Source organism: Pygoscelis adeliae, unplaced genomic scaffold (genome assembly GCF_000699105.1).
Source record: "Pygoscelis adeliae isolate BGI_AS28 unplaced genomic scaffold, ASM69910v1 Scaffold98, whole genome shotgun sequence".
In the NCBI taxonomy this organism is placed as follows: domain Eukaryota; kingdom Metazoa; phylum Chordata; class Aves; order Sphenisciformes; family Spheniscidae; genus Pygoscelis; species Pygoscelis adeliae.
Genome location: NW_008825547.1, coordinates 3,915,663 through 3,933,945, shown reverse-complemented (window position 1 = coordinate 3,933,945; position 18,283 = coordinate 3,915,663). Strand labels below are relative to the sequence as shown.

The following is an 18,283-nucleotide window of genomic DNA, read 5'->3' as shown; positions in this document are numbered from 1 at the left end:
TCTATGATCCTTTCAAGACAGTCTCCAAATCAAGACTAAAGACCTTCTACCCTACCACTTGGGCAAGTGATATGATTAGGAAAAAGGGCAGCCCCACCTCTAAAGGAACCCTCTTTCCTCTCTCGCAACCCCCAAAAGACTGGGTCTCTAGGTGGCCTCTTTCCTGACTCACCATCCTTTTCCAGGTCTCAACCCCCCTGGTCACCTCAGGCCAGGATTATCTGGGGCTAGTTTTGGATACAGTTCAAAAAGTCTGTGAGATCTGTCTGTGCTAAGTACAATGAACAATCATCTTAATTACCGAGGCATAAATTTTGTTATACATAGAATTCAATCCATTGTCCTGTTTAGACAGTCCTCCAAAAACACAGGTTTTGAACTCCGTTGTCAAAGAACAGCTTAAGATAGCTGAGTCTGATTGCAGACCTGTAATGCTGATCCTGTGATATGGCTATGCTGCCTATTAAGGGAGAGATGAGGGAAGGGAGCATGGTATGGTGTCCTGGGGGACAGAGTGAAGGTAGGCTCCACCACACTGCCTTCTGTATTATGTCTTGGCCTACGAGGATGTGAAACTCTCAAATATACAATCATCTGTATTGCTGAAGGCAGCAAACTCTAGAGATCTACAAAGATACAAGAATCAAGTTTCCATCCCATACCAAGGCTGCACTAATAAACCTGCTTCTGTAATAGTCACAGGTCTTCTCAGAGCCTTAGTGCAGACAGTCAGCAAGACGGGTGTTGATTGAGGCCGTTTCAGAACAGAGTAGGGTAAAAGTGCTTTTCTCATCTAGTATCAGTGTGGCCCTGAACTGCTTTAAAAATCCTTCTCTTCATTTGGCTTCTTTATAGCCACTAATCTGCAAACATATTTGCAGTATTTACATCTTCAGTGCTTTTAAATGCTAGCTTTCTCTTCATTTAAATCATTCCAGAGCTGCACACCTCAAGGACCTGTATCAAAATTTTGTCTCATCACAAAATTACCTCTTTTTTTTCTGAAGAACCTACAAGATGAATGCAGCTCCACATTGACTTGCCCAGATTAAATAAATAACCGAATCTTCTCCCATTGCCCAAAGCAGCAAGGACATTATGCTATAGCTACTCAAAATTTGTTTGATAGTAAAGCAGGTGTTGAATATCTTTAATTCTATTCCGGCCAGTCTTCACTCTTTGTCTAATGAAGGATTGTTTTACCTGTTTGAGCAACTCTTTCATGATTTTTCTATATGCAAATAAATAGTGCTTTTTTATAAACAAACTTGAAAAGAAAGAGTGGAAAGACAGTATTTGACATTAAACTTCTGTCCTTTTTGTTGTCCATTACCACCGTTTTTCGCCATCCCATCACAGTGACCAGTCTGCGGGAAGACTTTTTATCACTGCAAGACCTTCTGTCACATTTTGTGTGAAAGATGCAATATAAATAAAGAACATTGTGTTTAAAAAGGACTTGAAAACAGATTGGTCTCTAGGAAGTTAAATCCTACCTGGACCAGCTCCATCATGGCTAATCAGAACTTTTTCCAAGTCTCCCAGTGAGACAGCCTTTATGCAGAAAATATCCATCTGTGGAACCATACAAAGAAAATTATAGGGGTCTTGGACACAGCTATTGCTTTGACCATAACAGTATAGAATAGTTTATTTTTTCTCCTTTTTTTTTTTTTTTCAAAATGAATATAGGTGTCTTATATTAGTCCTGGCCAGTCAGTGAGGATCTTTCAAAGCTTTCTAAGGTGAATAACACTTTAAAATTACTCCACAGAGACAGCACTTGATTGCTTTGGCATGACACAAGGATCAGTTGCAAAGAATTATTTGGTCATCTCTGTACTACATTTTCTAGCCCTATCTGCCTCACCAAGGCTGGAAAACATACTTGGGAATAAGGATTTAGAACTTGATTCTAAAATTCACAGTGATCTGTTCAGAACAAAAATGTTATTGTTACCATTTTATCTATATGTGCAATCTAAATAACCAAGACTACTCAAATTCTACTATGCAATGCTCTCAGTAAATGATTGATCCAGCAGATAAAAATTATTCATATGATGCAATTCTGTAAGTAATTTTTAATAAAGAAAATATGTGAGAAAGTGGCAAACTGCTTGAGTAAAACTTGTAAATAAAGAGATATTTACACTTACTGAAGAAACAGTTTGCTAGCCATAATTTACTCTTATTGATCAGAAGTAACATTGTTTTCACTTCACCTGTCCATGTCGAAATTTTACATTATTATTCTTAGATCTGTGGAGCTTCCTTTTGCCAGTATCTCCTCTTGTCCCAATGAGGTTGATAAAAACATTAGAATCTGTTTCAGCACCAAGTTTAGCACCCGTGTATACATGGACCTCATACACCAACACTAGAAGAAGAAAAAGCTTGAGATTATCCTTGTAGTTTGCACATGATTCAAAATCTTTCCCATCAAAATTTTGCCAGAAGACTGTACTGACTTTCAAGTTTGGAAGTAGCAACAGTTATCCATGCATTTGTCACTTCCAGGTTCAAATCTTGTAATTCTCTGCACAAAAATATGAAAATACCAAGCTTAAAAAAAACCACAGTATGTTGAGTATAGCTGTGCATTGCTCAGCAAAGCAGCCCGTCAAGCAAGTGTACTCTTGTGCTCCATTTTCTTCTCTCACTCCCTGTTGAGTACTCACAATTTTAGGATCTAATTTGCAAAGTCTTTCTTGACAAGTTATCTGGAGACCACCTAACTGTGCCTAGTCATTGTCTCAAACAATAGCTACATTTCACTGGTACCAAGGCATTTTCAACCTCCAGATTTGTGCAAAACAGAATTTTCTGGGTGGCTAACCTTCATTTCATCTTAAAAGGAGAACAGCAATCATGAATCCTAGGGTTTTTAGATTTTCACCTCACATACAACAGTGGGCAAGCGCATGAATGGGCTCCCTCATCTATAAAAAGCATACACTCTACTTGTTTTTGAAGGTTTCAACATTTGTCACTAGTGGATGCTAACACTTTTAAAAACAGCTCTCAGTTAAAATACACTTACAACTCTTTAATGCCTCTCCTCCTAGTCTAGACCAAAGTCTTACATACAAAAAATACACACTTATCTTCAAAGAATTCTGGAATATAATTCAGAGTAACTGCATTAACATATTTTGCATCACACTAATATTATCTTTATAATTATCCAGATATGCAGACTTCTTTAAAAAAAAAATATTTGCAGTAATCACATACTATTATATTTCATTTCAGTTTTTCTTATTACGACTTTTTAAAAAAGTTTTCCTGTTTACATCTTAATGGCAATTTTTCCATGCAGTGTTTCTATTCTAATCACAGCTGGCCATTTTTGCTGCTATGTAGTAGATCACAGAGGAGATTACTGTTTCACTAATGGGTAATTTTAATAGTTCTTGGGAGTGAAGAAAGGTAGCAGAAGCCCTAACAAACACAATTAAACACTACTTTTAAGAAGGAACTAAGATCAAAACAGAAAAATATAACAAAATGCTTGAAACTGGACAATATTCTACAAAAACTAATTAGAATACTATTACTCTTATACCACCAAATAGCTAGCAGAACCTGACATTTCCTTAAATTTTCTAATTCACTGGACCCCAAGGCAGCTTATAAAACTCAAACATCATATCATCCGCCATCACTGAAGAACAGCTATTTCTGATTCCCAGTGGAGAAGCTAAACAAGTAGTAATATAATACTGCAGATACTGAAGGGAAAAAAATAGCCCCACATATATAGAAAGATAGGAAGGAAATATTGATGGATAGACTGCATGCTTAACCAAATTAGAATATTTCTTTTAATCTGTTTAAAATTATCCTAAACTGGCAAAGACAGCGTCTCCAACTCTTTATCACTATTACAACTGTGACTCAAAATAGGAGTGGTGTCCCTTGATCAGTTTTATTGTTTTCTGTAACTCCAAGCATTCACTGCAGCTCTCACATCTATGTATTAGTGTGCCAACACTTAGTCTGTGACATAAAACTGATCTCAATAATACACACACATCTTCAAAAATTTGGCAGATCCTTATAAAAACTAGTTTCAAGGTTTTTAACATAAAAGCATCATGTTAAAACAAATGGTAGATATGGATGGCAAGTACAAAGATAAATGGATCTGATAATTAGCATAATCAAGCTATATATCCAAATGACATTTTATATCATAACTCTCAGTATAATCATAACTGTGTGCAGACTCACAACAGGAGAATATAAGACAAGCAAGAAACTGTTCAAAGGACAGAGGATAAGGGGTGACAGCAAACTGTGAAAGGAAACGTGCAACAAAGCGAGAGCCACACTGATCACGAAGGGGCAAATTCTTTCAGAGTGTGGAAGGAGAGAGGTCACATTTTCAAAAGAAAACCTAACAACTATATTCATCTGTGACCAGCCATTTGAATAATAGGGCTGGACTACCCGTGAAGCAAGGCACTGGGGATTAGTAAGAGCAGGGACATATCAACGTGAAGTCTTCTCCACGCTTTTACATTCTTATTTACATTCCCAGTTTTGAAAAAACAAAACATCTGCGGGAGCTAAGGAGAGGGTATAGACTGTTTATGTTATGACTGTTTATATACAAAGATTGGTATCTGTATTACTTACACCTACAAGTAATTTCCATGATCAAAACTGCAAAATTTAAGTAACTATAAGCACAATTTTAAAGCATATTCAAGGCTTTTTTTACAAAGCCCTTTAACAATAAACGATTAGAAGGAGAAAATACCAAGTTCTTTCATTTCTGGAGGGAGACCAAACCAAATGGATTAAGTACAGAACACAGCAGAACAGAACAAGAGATAATTATAATACAACACAAAGATATTAACAGATAAATAAATGACAGCTCCTTTTGTAGCACTGTGCAACTCTGTGGTAACCAGAGAGATGATAATGATCTAATCAAATACAGCTTTCTATTGCTACAAACCTAAATAAATCAGTCTGAAGTAGAAAACATGCACATGTTGAAATGTAAAGAACTGGAAAATATTTTCCATAGCTCCTTGTGTCTAAACATCTCTCACCATCTGGAAAACGTCAGGTCTGGCATTTATTTAGGCTACACAATCTACATTATTTATAAAGGAACCTTCCTAACAAAAAGACCGACCAGTCTTTAAATGCTTTAAATTTTTGTACAAATTAACAATACGGGCTGCTATATTAGGATAATAAATGGAATGTTCATTTCCCTTGAGTATATATTACAATGCATTTTATAGGAAACACACGAAAAACTAAGCAATGAAAATATTCTCCAAAACATGCTGTACATGCCTACTTAGAACACGCCATTATGGAGAAATGTTTGGACATTCAGATAAACATTCACTAAATAGATTGTGGAGGTTAAGCCTTTTCTGTACAAATGGAAACCTAGGCACAGACCAGCTTGGGTGGATGCAAATTTTTCCAACTTTGTCAAGCAGTTCCTCTAGATTGCAGAACAGCTACAAAAGGTGCTAGTGTTAATGGCTGCTCCTGAGCTACAGATTGCTTAAATGTAAGAACAAGAAGGATGATGCCACTCTGTAACAGATAAGACAAGGTCTATCAGTAGTTTGATGAGCACAGGGGACAGATACAACCAAATCTGGAGAACGAACCTACCGGTCAAATGTACTGCTGAGACAGCAAGAGTCACCATATTGTAGCTTTCTGTATATTGTTCACAAAACACAGTTTTTTGTGTATAGAGTAAAAAAAACCAAACCTACAAATATGTTCAGCCTCTGTGACTCTGGTTTAATTACCTTTGAGAAACTGACCTACTCTAAGGCCCCCACTGCTGCCACATCTGAAATAGAGACCTGCTTCACTGCAGTAAGAAAAAGCCATCCCAAAACTCTGAGAATTGGAACTCCATGGCCCGATCCTTTATTCTGTAGTAGCAATTTCATTTAACTATATGCTGATTTAGTGAAACTACACCAGCTGAAAACTGGGGTGACAAAGCAGAGAGGTAGGCCCATAGGCAAAAAAAAGGAAAGAAAAAGTTGAAAATTATATCACAAAACCAACCACTGAACAGAAGTCAGGGAATAATGTTTCAGCGTTATGAGGGACCTGTTAACTCACATCTAGCCATCCATCTAATGTGGGGCACATCAAAGTAATAGAAGAAACAACTTGAAAAATACAATAACTTTGATAAAGGATATAAGAGGATTAATTAATACAAAATAGCAGGAAAAAATCTCAGCTAGCACTCACTAAAAAAGAAAATGACCTTTCAGAAAATAAGTGATTGAAATCTTCAAATTGCTAACAGAGTAACTTTAGATAAGCTCTATAATCAAACAGAAAACTCTGGGACACGGATGCATGGATGAAACAGTTGAAAAAAAGGAGGTAACGTTTTTAGGCAGAGGTAGGGAGCTTCTAAAAGGCTCCATGAAAGACAGACATTAAAGCAGTATAATGACTATGTTAAAAAAAATGGCATATCAAAAGTATCAAAAATACTATAGGAGTCACTGAGCAGTCAAGTGTACAAGTACCAAATTTACACTTGCTCAGTCCATAAAAATGCTACTACTGCTACCCCTTGAGATGTTATCATGAGACTTCAGATGGTTTTTTGAGTCCCAACTCCAGCTTCTGGCATCTATTGATAACATGAGAACATGAACTACCTGGAATAAAGGGGAAGAGAGAAAGGAAGTTTTGTTTCTCTGGTTATGAAGAAAAGGTAACCTAAGGGCATACTAAGGGCAACACAATGCAAGTCAGAGAACCCTTTTTTCCAGACTTCTTATCCTGGGCACCTGAATCAGGGTTTCCAGTATAATAGGTTGGTATATTCCTGATCATTCACCAATGGTAAGAGTTAGTTTGGCCCCAATCTGCAAGCACAGTATATAATACTCATTTCCTTTGAAGATGTACAGAATTCAGTGACATGACATTTGCCCTTGGAAAATATAAACAGTAAGCAAGCATCACAGGTTGATTTGCATTAAAGACTACTTTAATATTTTGGTATGTTTTGGGAGAAGAAGAAAATAATCCTAATAGAATTAAGGAATAATTTATTGGTGAGAATAAGAAAATGAAGGTTTTCACTGCAGAAATATTGGTCTTTTTCTGCTGACTAAGTATAAACTACTGTCTCATTATCAGTTCTTTTCAAAGCAATTCTACTAAAAGAAAAGTAGAGTCATTGTTTTAGAATTCTAGTTAAGCGCAGATGAATTCAAGATAAATATACTTACTACTTATTACCCAAAGTACATTGAATAAGCTTCCTCCGCATTACAGCTACCTGAGCCTTATGACACTGGTGTGCCTACAACAGCACATTAGTTTGCATCAAGAAACTGAGCCCCCTGGTTGGCCCTCCTTACTTCTTTCTGGTTTGCAGCATGGAGTGGTTTTAAAGCAAAAAAACTAGATTTTTTTTGGATGAAACTAGACCAGAGGATATGTTCCAGGCACACAATGACGATGATCTTGCCACAAATTGGCAGTCAGTCTGTGGGAACAGACTAGAACAAGCCCAGAGTAACTTACCCCTAAATGCACATAATGAGGACATCAGACCCTTAGCTCATTGGATTTTTAGCACCAACCACTTCACTGCGCAAATCAACTCCCATCAGGCCACTGGTGTAAACAGACAAATTGGCCAAAGAACACAAAATCTGGAGAGGTGGTAAATGATATACAATATTAAAATTGTGAAACTGTTTCTATTCAGTCCTCCCTTAACGATAGCGATCCAAGATATTAGAACAGTATTACACAGTACTGCTCCAGGTTCTGCCTTTTTTCCACCTGACGTGCCTGCTTGAATGAAACGGTCATTTTGGCTTGATTTGTTAAACAGCAAGGTTGAATCTCTGTCACGTGGTTTTATCATTTGGTATTTACCACCCGGTTTGCACAAATAGTGTTTGGCATTTTGCCATGACAGAAGGGTAAAGAATAAGATTGGTGCAGCATTAAGGCTAAAAGGAAACAATTTCTTAATGGCTGATAGTGGTTAAGAGGCAGTGTCTTCCTCAGAAGTGGTGCATGTATTATTTGAGAAGACATAAATATAAAAACACTATCAGGTGAAGACATTTCAATTAGAATTACAGTTCTCAGGCCTTCTAATCTCCAATTCCATTTAATCCTGCTATTTGGAGCAATATTCTAAAAAATATATGGGAATATTCTTTATAACATGTAAGAAAAAGTTCAGCTTTGAAACAACTCACTAATCAATTTTACAACAGGAAAGAGAAGCTTGACTATTTATCTAAGTAGCTGGTGCCTCTTGCGTGTTTAAACAGGGATGCAAATTTTGTAGAGATAATGCTTGAGTCATTACTATTTGCTTTGGTCATCTTTTGCCCTGTTTCAGTCAGTGGGCACATTCTAACCTTTCTGTATTTGCCTGCACTTTTCTCCAAGTGGAAAAGGAATCTAAATCTTTTGAGCTGGAATTTTTCCTTCCTCAGCCTCAATATTTGTCTTTTATCTCAAATCAGTACAGTTATTCCTTCAATTATGTGAACAAAAACAGGGCAGAATTCACCATTTATATTCTCATTTGAATTTTATGTTCACCTAAACAGAACAGTATGAAAATTCAACACTTCTTTTATCAGGCACCCCTTTAGATCGAAACTTCAGCCATATCTGAAGACAATCCATGTCAGGTTGTGTGATAAAGGTCTTCTGCATACTCACAAAGGAGCATAGACAGACATTGGCAGGGGGGAGCCCAAATAACACCCTGGTCTGGCTTCTCCCAGGCCCATCACAGGAGCCATCAGCCCATCTCCACAAGCACAGGGGCACAAGGGCAGGTGGGAACCCATACCAAGGACTCAGAGGATGGGACACCCTCTCCCGGCTCTTGCAAGGGCTGTCCCAAGAGAGTCTCAGTCCCAGTGTCCAGGCATGAAGCCCATCACGATGAGTCAATTCTGGAGTATCTATCGGACTGCTGGGGTTTGCTGCTTAGGGGTGTGGAACACAATATGGAACAGAGGGGAAGAGTATGTCAGGATTGCACAGGACTTATTATGGGGTGTTTAAGGGAGGAACCAAAGGAGGGAAAGGGATGGATCTAGGTGATTTGGGGAGGAACAAGTGTGGGAAAATAGAGGGATCAGGGGATCAAGAGGGCTGGACACAGTTAACAGTTTGCTGCTTAATACGGTTGTCTGGCTGTGTCCTGCACCTGATCAGTGCAGTCTGTCCCATTTTCTTATTAATTTGCTTTCTAACTCTTTTCCTGGGTGAAGGACTCTCTGTTCTCTGTGTGTGTATGCATGTGTGGGTATGGGGTCTGAGTGCCAGCAACTAGACTGGGACTCAGTTGGGATCCTGCATGAGAGCAAATGGAGAGGCTGGAGGGAATGAAATTAAGTGTTAGTGACTGGAGTGGGACCAGGGGTCAGAGGCCCATGTCTCTAAGGGCAAGACCACATGAGCAGCTGACTGTTGGAGGGACCAGGGAAGTCCTGGCCAGCTGCCAGAGATACCATGGGGTATGGGTGCCTCTAGGGGTGAGACCTGCTGAGGTGCATGTGTGTCTCCAAGGGTGAGACAGCTCTGTGTGTGCGTGTGTGTGAGTGTGAGATGGTCTGTACCAGCAGCTGGAGCAGGGCTGCAGCCTCAGGGGCTCATATGCCCAGGTGCCAGCAACCTGGGAGACTGGGATCCAGGGGCAGCTGCTGAGCAGACAGAGTATGTGAGCCCAGCTGCTGGAAACATCCACTTTGTACATATGCATACACATATATATTCCTACTAGTGGACCTCCATCCTGCTCAGCCAGAGAGGGGAATGGGATGAGGCTGCGTGTGCTGTCTGTGTTTGTGCAACTGCTCTGTGTGTCTGGGTTATCTGTGCAGCTGACCGTATATATATATATGTGGTATATACATGTGCTCTCTCTGTGTGTGCTGACCAGGAACACATGCTCAGCCTTGCCGCTGGTGGGACCTGGGGCCATGCAGCTGCAGCAGCCTCACCTACATTGAGCTGCCAGATCTGGTCTGATTCCCCTAACACTCCTGTTTTGTCATGATGTTATAAAGCTAAGTCAAAAGCATTCAGAACAAAGCTTCTATCTTATTTTCATTGAGTGACACTGAAGATTTACCCAGTTCAGGACATGATCACTAATTTCCAATACCTATTACTTAGAAAATAGTTGAACAATTTTTCTTTGATTTTGTGCATCACAACATAACTAGGGGATGAAACCAAATCAAAACAGCAACAAATAAACAATCCAATACTTGTAAAGTTTGGTAAACTAAAAATATCTGGAACTGCCAGAAAAAAGTGAGACTGGGTAGAAGAATCACAGAAAAAAACAGGTTGGAGCAGACCTCCAGGGACCATCCGGTTCAACAGCATGCTCAATGCAGGGACAACTTCAAAGGCAGATCAGGTGAAGTTTTTTCAATCTCCAGGGCTGGAAAAGCAAAGGAGAAGATGGAATAGGAAGAGAAAAAGCAGCCACAGACCTAGAAGCCTTGGCGGTGGGGAAAAAGTAAGAAAAGAAGGGAAGATAAAGGCAGACATACATTGGAGGCATAAGAAAACTTAGTTACATATGGAAGTTGAGACTGGTGTGATGGAGAGATTGAGAAAGAACTGAAAGCATCACTTGGCATAGGAGACCAGATTAGTGTCAGCTTTTTGAAGTGGCTGAGGTACAGTCAGAAAAACTAAGGGGGGTTACAAAAGTGAGAAATTTGGATGGAAAAGAAGGAATTTCAGAAAGGAAGGTAAAGAAAAACTGACAGAATTGGGAAATAACTTAGGATTTGAAGAGAAGCTAGAAAAAAGAAAGACAAGGAATCAAAAATCAGCTCCAAGGTTTTGGGTCCCTATTGGGTGCATAGTAGAGTTTGGCTGGAGAAAGGGATAAAAAGGGTAAGGAAAAAATTACCCTTTCTTCTAAGAGAAAAGTTGAGTAATAAAGTGTTAAAGAACAGCCGTTAAAAAAACCAGTGCCTTCTGAGCTTAGTTTATATTAGTTCATTTTGTTTAAAGTTTCCAGCACATCACTTTTATAGTTAAGCAAATTTAAAACCACTAGAAGATACCAGATTGAGTTGAAAGTACAGGATACAAATTACTAAATCATACCAGATTATCATTAAGTAATAAGTAGTACATCGTTTGTTCTGCTGGAGAAAGTGACTTGATGTGGTTTGTCCAGTACTTGTAAGCAATTAGCTTTTAAATGGGAAATGCAAATGGATAGTGTTTCATTTGTTTGTTCTTGAGAAACTAAATAGGAAATCCTTGGGAGGCCTTGCTGAGTTTATATTGATGTTCAATTTAAATGTGCCTAAAATCAATAATTAATTTGTAAAACTTACAATTTCAGGAAATTTCCTAATGCTTTCTAATGTGTCTTTTCTTACAAACTTGAGACATATATTTTAGTAAAGATAATGTTCCTGCAAAAGCAAGGAAAGATGCAGTAATATAATGATTAAAAAGTGAATAAATGTGCTGTTTTAAACATATGCCCAGCCTTTGATAGAACTGACTTGATTTTTCACATACCAGTACATAAATGGAGTGCACCTACCAGAATATTAGTACTTTTCTATGAATGGGTATTTCAGACTGCATAAGGCAGATTTGAGTTATTTATGTTGAATTAATTGTTCATACAACCTAATTGGCTTCTGCATTATTTTTCTATTGGACCAGTATACAATATTTACGTCACTGTAAGAAGTGGCATATGGTACTGTGGTATATGTTAATGATCATAGGGCCTGGTTCATCCTGATCAGTCCCAGTTTTTGAAATCTCTTATTGAAGTCACTAAATACTCTGCAGAATCATTAAAAAAAAAATAAAAAAGCAGAGGGGAAATGTGAGCTAGCACATACATGTTTCTCAGCTTCTTCTGGCCTCTGTAATAAAGATCAGTAGTCCCCTTTGGCCTTAAAACCCATCAAAAACATTCACACATCACCAGTCTTGATGGTTTTTTCAGAGAATTATATTCTTTTGAGTTGAGGTTTTTCACTTGTTTGATATTTTCTTCTGAAATGATTTGATTCTCACTAAGTGCATGATGACCCTTTTTTATGTTGAATCACTGATTCCTTGCAATATTCACTCCTTTGTTTTGAATACAGTTTGCCTGAATGATAACACCTATCTACATAAGACCTACCACTGTCAGACAGTATTGTCTATCAGCTGCATCACTGTCGTTCTGTTAATATAAAGAGAATTCTATAAAAAAAACCTATTGTGCTAAATGATTATACTGGCTCCCTATTCCTTCATAGAGGCCCAGGACTTTTTAAATAATAACTCTATATGATGGGCTATTTCCCGCTTCACTTGAAGAGAACAAAGTGTGTCAATGCTGCGGTAAATTTTGAAGTACCAAAGTTCCACCCTGCAGCTAACAATTTCTATGTGAATGGCTATGACTTGAGTCTGATTTGGAAAACACGTGTGTGATGACTCAGATCACGGATTTCTGGTAAAGAATATTTTATGCAGCCCAAGAAAGGATGATATCAAACTTGCTAAAAGGAACTGGAGGTCACATGACATTACATACCTTGATATGCCTTGATTTCCTGTCTGGTGTCTTGCTCTAAAGAGCAGTATTTGCCGGTGATTTAAGGGCACTCTGAGAGATCAAGAATTTTATAGGGGTAACATGCCCTGGCCACAGTTATTATTCTGATTTTGGGGAGGAAAGGAGTGGAGTAAAATGATCACTTCCCACTTCCGTGGAACTAGAAAGTATCTGGAAGGGATTGTTTCATGGTTATGCTGGCTTTTGGGCAGTCTGCCCTGGAAGAAACATGAAAAACTGTCATATACTCACAGGATATGGCTAGTGAACACATGATCTAAAATACCGAGCACATACATGGCAAAAGCTCCTTTGTGGGGTTTCTTATTGCCACTTCTCTCCACGTATCACCTTCACCCTTGTCTTCTGCAAGCCAGCACTCTATGGGGAGACAAATCTCTTCATCAGAAAGAGGGACTACTCTTTCAAGTCTGACTTCCTCCAGGTACCAACTGGGATCATTTCCAGTGTTGTCGTGGCCAATGCGGATTTTATATAGCTGCCCAAGATCTCTGAGATTAATCTGTAATGACAAAAAAAAAATTCCAGGATTTTAATAGCAAATTATAATGTTGTCTTCTTATACTGGGCATGCAAGCAAAATGTGCAGCTAATGTAACCTAAGGATGGGTTTTTTTAGAAAATAAAACCTTAATATACAATGAATCCCAGAGCAATCGAGCAAAAGCATATGGAGTAGTCTGCAAGCATAATTTTATTGACTTCAGTACCGTATTATTTAAAGTGACTAAAGGGCTCAAAAAATTCAGTCTGTTTTTAGATCTCTTGACAGAATCTGGTTTGTAGTGTTATAATGTAAACCTCTGTTTCTAGACAAATACTGTAACAAGCAGAAGTATCTTCAGTCATTACTGCCTGAAATAATATATTTTGCAGTCCATGCAGTTACCATCAGCAGAGCCCTATTAACTATTCCTACGACTTATCAGTCTTCTATGGTCCACTTCTCTCTTCATCTTCTATTTTTATGTCCATTGGTGTCAGGGTTAACTGTTTCTGTAAGTGCTGACGCCACACTGCAGCAAATTTAAACAATAAAACATGACTATGTCACATTGAATACTGCAGCCCTGAAATAAAAGCCACTTTAGTTTGGGCTGCAGAAGTTTTTTGAGCAATGCTGATTGCAGGAACCTAAGCACAAAAACAGGGTTAAACACTTTCATTTTCAGTGATGTGTTTGAAAGCTCATGGTATTGGGAAAAAAAATCACAGAGAAAAAAGAACAAAAAATAGTTGTTTCTTTTACCATTGTACCAATTTTGTATTGTTTAGCATCAAAACAAAAAGGAAACAAACAAAAAACGGATTGACAAACAATTAACACCAAAATTGCCCCAGTAGTCCTAATCACCAAAAAGGATGAACTAAGATTTGTGTTTGAAGGTCCATTGCATCTGTTCTGGAAGGTAATATTACTAAGTCTACCCCAGCGTGAGAGTTTCCCCGTCAATGTTTTTTGCTAAGGAAGACTACAAGGTAATGCTCCTTTTCTCTGTGGAGCTGGGAAATGTTACATTAGAGACATATCCCTTTCATTCTTTTGTTAAAATGTTTTCCTAGGCAATGACACAGGCTAGTGTAACACTGACATTTCTTGGTCATATGGCCCATCACAGAAGAAAGTCTGCAGCCCTAATTGATCACTATTTCCTTGCATCCCTGAAAAAAGGATGTTGTGCAAGTCTGGCACAACTCAGTCTCATAGGATGATATCATGACACATACGCTAATGGTATAAAGTCTGAATAGAGTCACACTTATGGCCAAAGTAGTAGGTTTTCCTATATGAACACAGTATGTTAAAGTAAGAGGTGCTAACTGAAGGTATAATTAAAACATTAATGCAATAAAACCATGTATATCAAAAACATGCTGCTAATACAGCAGAATTACAGCAGTAGATAAAAAGCTCTCTGAAACGAACCACAAATGTAGCCAGGACACAGGCTAAGTTGCCATAATAACCCTGTCACCCAACTACAAAGCAGAGACCTCTGCAGTGGGCAAGTGACTGCTAAGGTTGCCTTGCAAATAAATATAACAATATATTAGAATTCTCACCCTTTATTCTCACCCTGAATAAAGTACAGTATTGGTGAACAGCAAAGGTGATGCTTTCCTGAGATCTAGGCACTGGCTGCTATTTGTGGTGCAGAAGTGTTAAAGGGCAATTTAGTAAATAAAACATTGGAACTTTGTGACCTCATGCCCATGATTAAATTCTGGCATAACCCCTCTTGAAAGAGGAGCGTCACAGCCACCTTTGCATATAGTATTCATTACCATGACTCTCAGGAAAGACCAGGAAACTCTGTCAAAGAGCCTCTTTCGTCTTCTGAAGCATCTAATCAGTCATTTGGCTGTGAAGCAAACTGAAACATTATTGATTAAAAAAATCCTGCATATCTATAGTGGGTATCATATGAGTTGGCTGAAAAGTGAAGCCATTTCAGCGAAGCCACCGAGGCGAAGGGCTCCGAAGCGGAGGATCGCGCCGCGGGACCCTTCCTGAGGCGGCAAAACCGCGGCAAAACCCGCAAGAAGCAAAGGCGCAGGGAGTGAGAGGGTGCCCCAGCCCCCCACCAAGAGCCGGAGGAGGGAGCCCCTGACGAGAGGCAGCTCTGACTCAGCGTGGGCGGGGACAAGAGGGGCGGCGGCCGAACCTCCCCACGTAGAAGAGCAGCCCCCAGGGAGCGCGAGCGACCCGGAGCGCGGCGAACAGGGCGTGGCGCCTCTCTGGGCAACCTGGGCCAGTGCTTCACCACCCTCAGCATAAAAAATTTCTTCCTTCTATCTAGTCTAAATCTACCCTCTTTTAGTTTAAAGCCATTCCCCCTTGTTCTGTCACAACAGGCCCTGCTAAAAAGTCTGTCCTCATCTTTCTTATAAGCCCCCTTTAAGTACTGCTAGGCTGCAATAAGGTCTCCCTGAAGCCTTCTCTTCTCTAGGCTGAACAACCCCAACTGTCTCAGCCTTTCTTCATAGGAGAGGTGTTCCATCCCCCTGATCATTTTTGTGACCCTCCTCTGGACCTGCTCCAACAGGTCCGTGTCTTTCTTGTGCTGAGGGCTCCAGAGCTGGATGCAGTACTCCAGGTGGGGTCTCACCAGAGCAGAGTAGAGGGGCAGAATCACCTCCCTTAACCTGCTGGCCACATTGTAGCTGATGTTTGGCAGACCACTGGTACAACTGGAGAGAAGAGCTCACAAAAATAAGCAGAGGTAGGATAGCGACCAAGAGGAAAAAAAAAAGCAATTTCAAAAAGAAGGAGAGGGAAATGATGAAACCCATTCATCACAGTATCACCATGCAGGGACTTTCTGTTACTGGATAAGCAACACAGCAATTCATCAAACGTAATCAAATGGAGTTTCAAGAAAATTCAGTACAGAACAGAAAGCTCTGTCCAGCCTGTTAAGTTTCTCCAGGAGATGTTCCTAGTTGCAAGCAGTTCAATTAGATTCACTAAAGTCCTGTTTAACATCTCTAAACATTCCTGTGTTTGTGTCTTTCTATACTTCCTGTCCCTCCCTAACATTCACACTCTAAAAGATGACACAATATAACAAAATTAAGGAAGTTATGCCCATGTGCTAAGTGGGAATTTGTCCAAAGTGTCGAGCCAAATGTATTTGCTTGTTTTCAATTACAGGGAGGAAGAGTATAAAGCATCCCTGTCTACTTGACACAAATTATGAGTTTTTTGGAATGGTAAACTATGCAGGACATATAGGTAATGGCATATTTCTGAGACTGAAAGGTCTCAAAAATAATTAAAAACACAGAACACTGCTAGACTAATAACATGCTTAATAATACTTCTGTTTCTGACTCATTGTTTATGGGTCTGGGGTCTTGGGGAAAAAAAATCACGTTTATTCTTGGGTGGAAATTAAGGCAAATTAACTGTATATGATGTTCTGGAAGACATATAATACAATTACAAATTTAGTTTCAGCTCTTGTTGTAGTTTGGGGGTTGGAACAATTCATCTTGCTTTCAGATCAGATATCACATTGGTCTCTCAGTGGTATTGACTTCCTAACATGTCACTTCTTACCAATCGGAATCCTCTCAAATGTATGTCAAATTTTGCTCTTGCAGTGAAATGCAGACGAAAATACTCTCATAACATGGTAGAGCTAACTATATTGTTTTGCCGACATAAACATTGTTTCTCGAGGTTGCTCCTTCATTTCCAGTATTGACTAAATTGCCTTAAACTTCTGCATGACTTGAACACAACCTGGCATTTATAAATCTACTTTTGCAGCCAGAACATTCTATAAAAAGTTGTAGAGCAAAGTTGACTTTGTTGCCCTCGTAAACAACATGTTTACAAACACCTTAGTCTAGCTGTTCTGTATTCTGGCTGCAAAAGTAACATTCCATTTTACATGCAAACAGCCTTTCTGACAGAACTGCAATAAATGGCCATGCAAAGAAGAAAGGATAGGTCCCAGGACTAAAGCATCACTCTGGAAATCAGAAAACTAGATTCTATTCCTCTATCTGCTTTAGGTTTCCTGAGGAACTTTACATAATTCACAAGCCCTCTTTGCTTCACTTTCTCAACTATACAACAAGGACAACACTTACATGTCTCTCACAGGGACATTGCAAAGCTCTCTTCATAAATTTTGAGATCCTCAGAAGAAGACACAAGTCCAAAATTCTGTATTTTTTCTAAAATTTTCTGTTCATTTTGGATTAGTTGCTATTTTTCCATAACTCAATTGACAGATCAAAAATCATCAGTTGTAATTCTCCTAGCTAACTTTGTAAAGCTAGTGGTTTTGCTCAAGGATAATGTGATCTCCCTTATAGTTACCTAGTCTCTCATATAGTCATGCAATTTCTGTTGCCACTAGCAGAAGTTGTGCAGACAGAATAAGGGAGGAATAGCAACAAGCTGCTCAGCAAATACATTGTAAATCTACTGAAGAACATGGTCAATATAATAAGGACATTCCTCCACTACACTGTAATTGGATGTTGCAGGTACTCAAACTTCCTAAACAGCAAGGACACACAGAGATAGAAGACTGATGTATTTTGGGACAGGTCTACACTGCCCTGAACAAGCTTGCTAGAGTCCTAGCAACCGTACACCTGAGTTAGCACAATAGTCCCTCAGGCTGGCCAGTCCTGCTTCTCAAGGCCCACTGCTGCTGATGAACACTGAACAGCAGTGTTGCAGCAAAAGTAGCAGCTTGAGGCTAATCTTTGCTGGCCTGTGCAACAGACGTTGACAAAATCATCAGACATCTAATCCTCAACCAAAGAACATGGTCAAAGTGTTGCGGAGGTTCAAATGTCTGTTTATTAAAAATACTAAAAATTGGTTTGCAAAGTTCCTTTCTCCCTGTAAATTCTTTAGCTTGATATGGTAGAGTTTGGATATGGATGGAAATTCAAAGTCGTAAAATTTAAGAGAAGAGTTTGGGGGTATGAAGCTGCCATTCTGGTGTGGCTTACATCAGCCATGTATAGAACATAAATAAGACCTAAACTCCTGCAGAGGTAACAAACAAGGTCATGGAAACACAGATATCTCACTGAGGTAAAGGAATCTAGATGTCATAAACATCAGACATACTGATCTTCTTAGGGATTGCCTATTAGAGAGGTCTTCTGACAAAT

The 18,283-nt window shown here is 39.1% G+C and overlaps 1 protein-coding gene across 1 annotated transcript in view; it reads right to left on the bottom strand.

The window, feature by feature from the left end:
- Nucleotides 1–18,283, bottom strand: part of RP1 (retinitis pigmentosa 1 (autosomal dominant)) — a 185,216-nt gene that overhangs the window by 90,521 nt on the left and 76,412 nt on the right. Inside the window, exons 25-27 of the mRNA XM_009332103.1 lie at nt 12,914–13,139; nt 2,226–2,380; nt 1,497–1,575 (exon numbers count right to left, since the gene is read on the bottom strand). Of these exons, the coding sequence (XP_009330378.1) occupies nt 1,497–1,575; nt 2,226–2,380; nt 12,914–13,139 (460 nt within the window). The remainder of the gene's footprint in view (nt 1–1,496; nt 1,576–2,225; nt 2,381–12,913; nt 13,140–18,283) is intronic.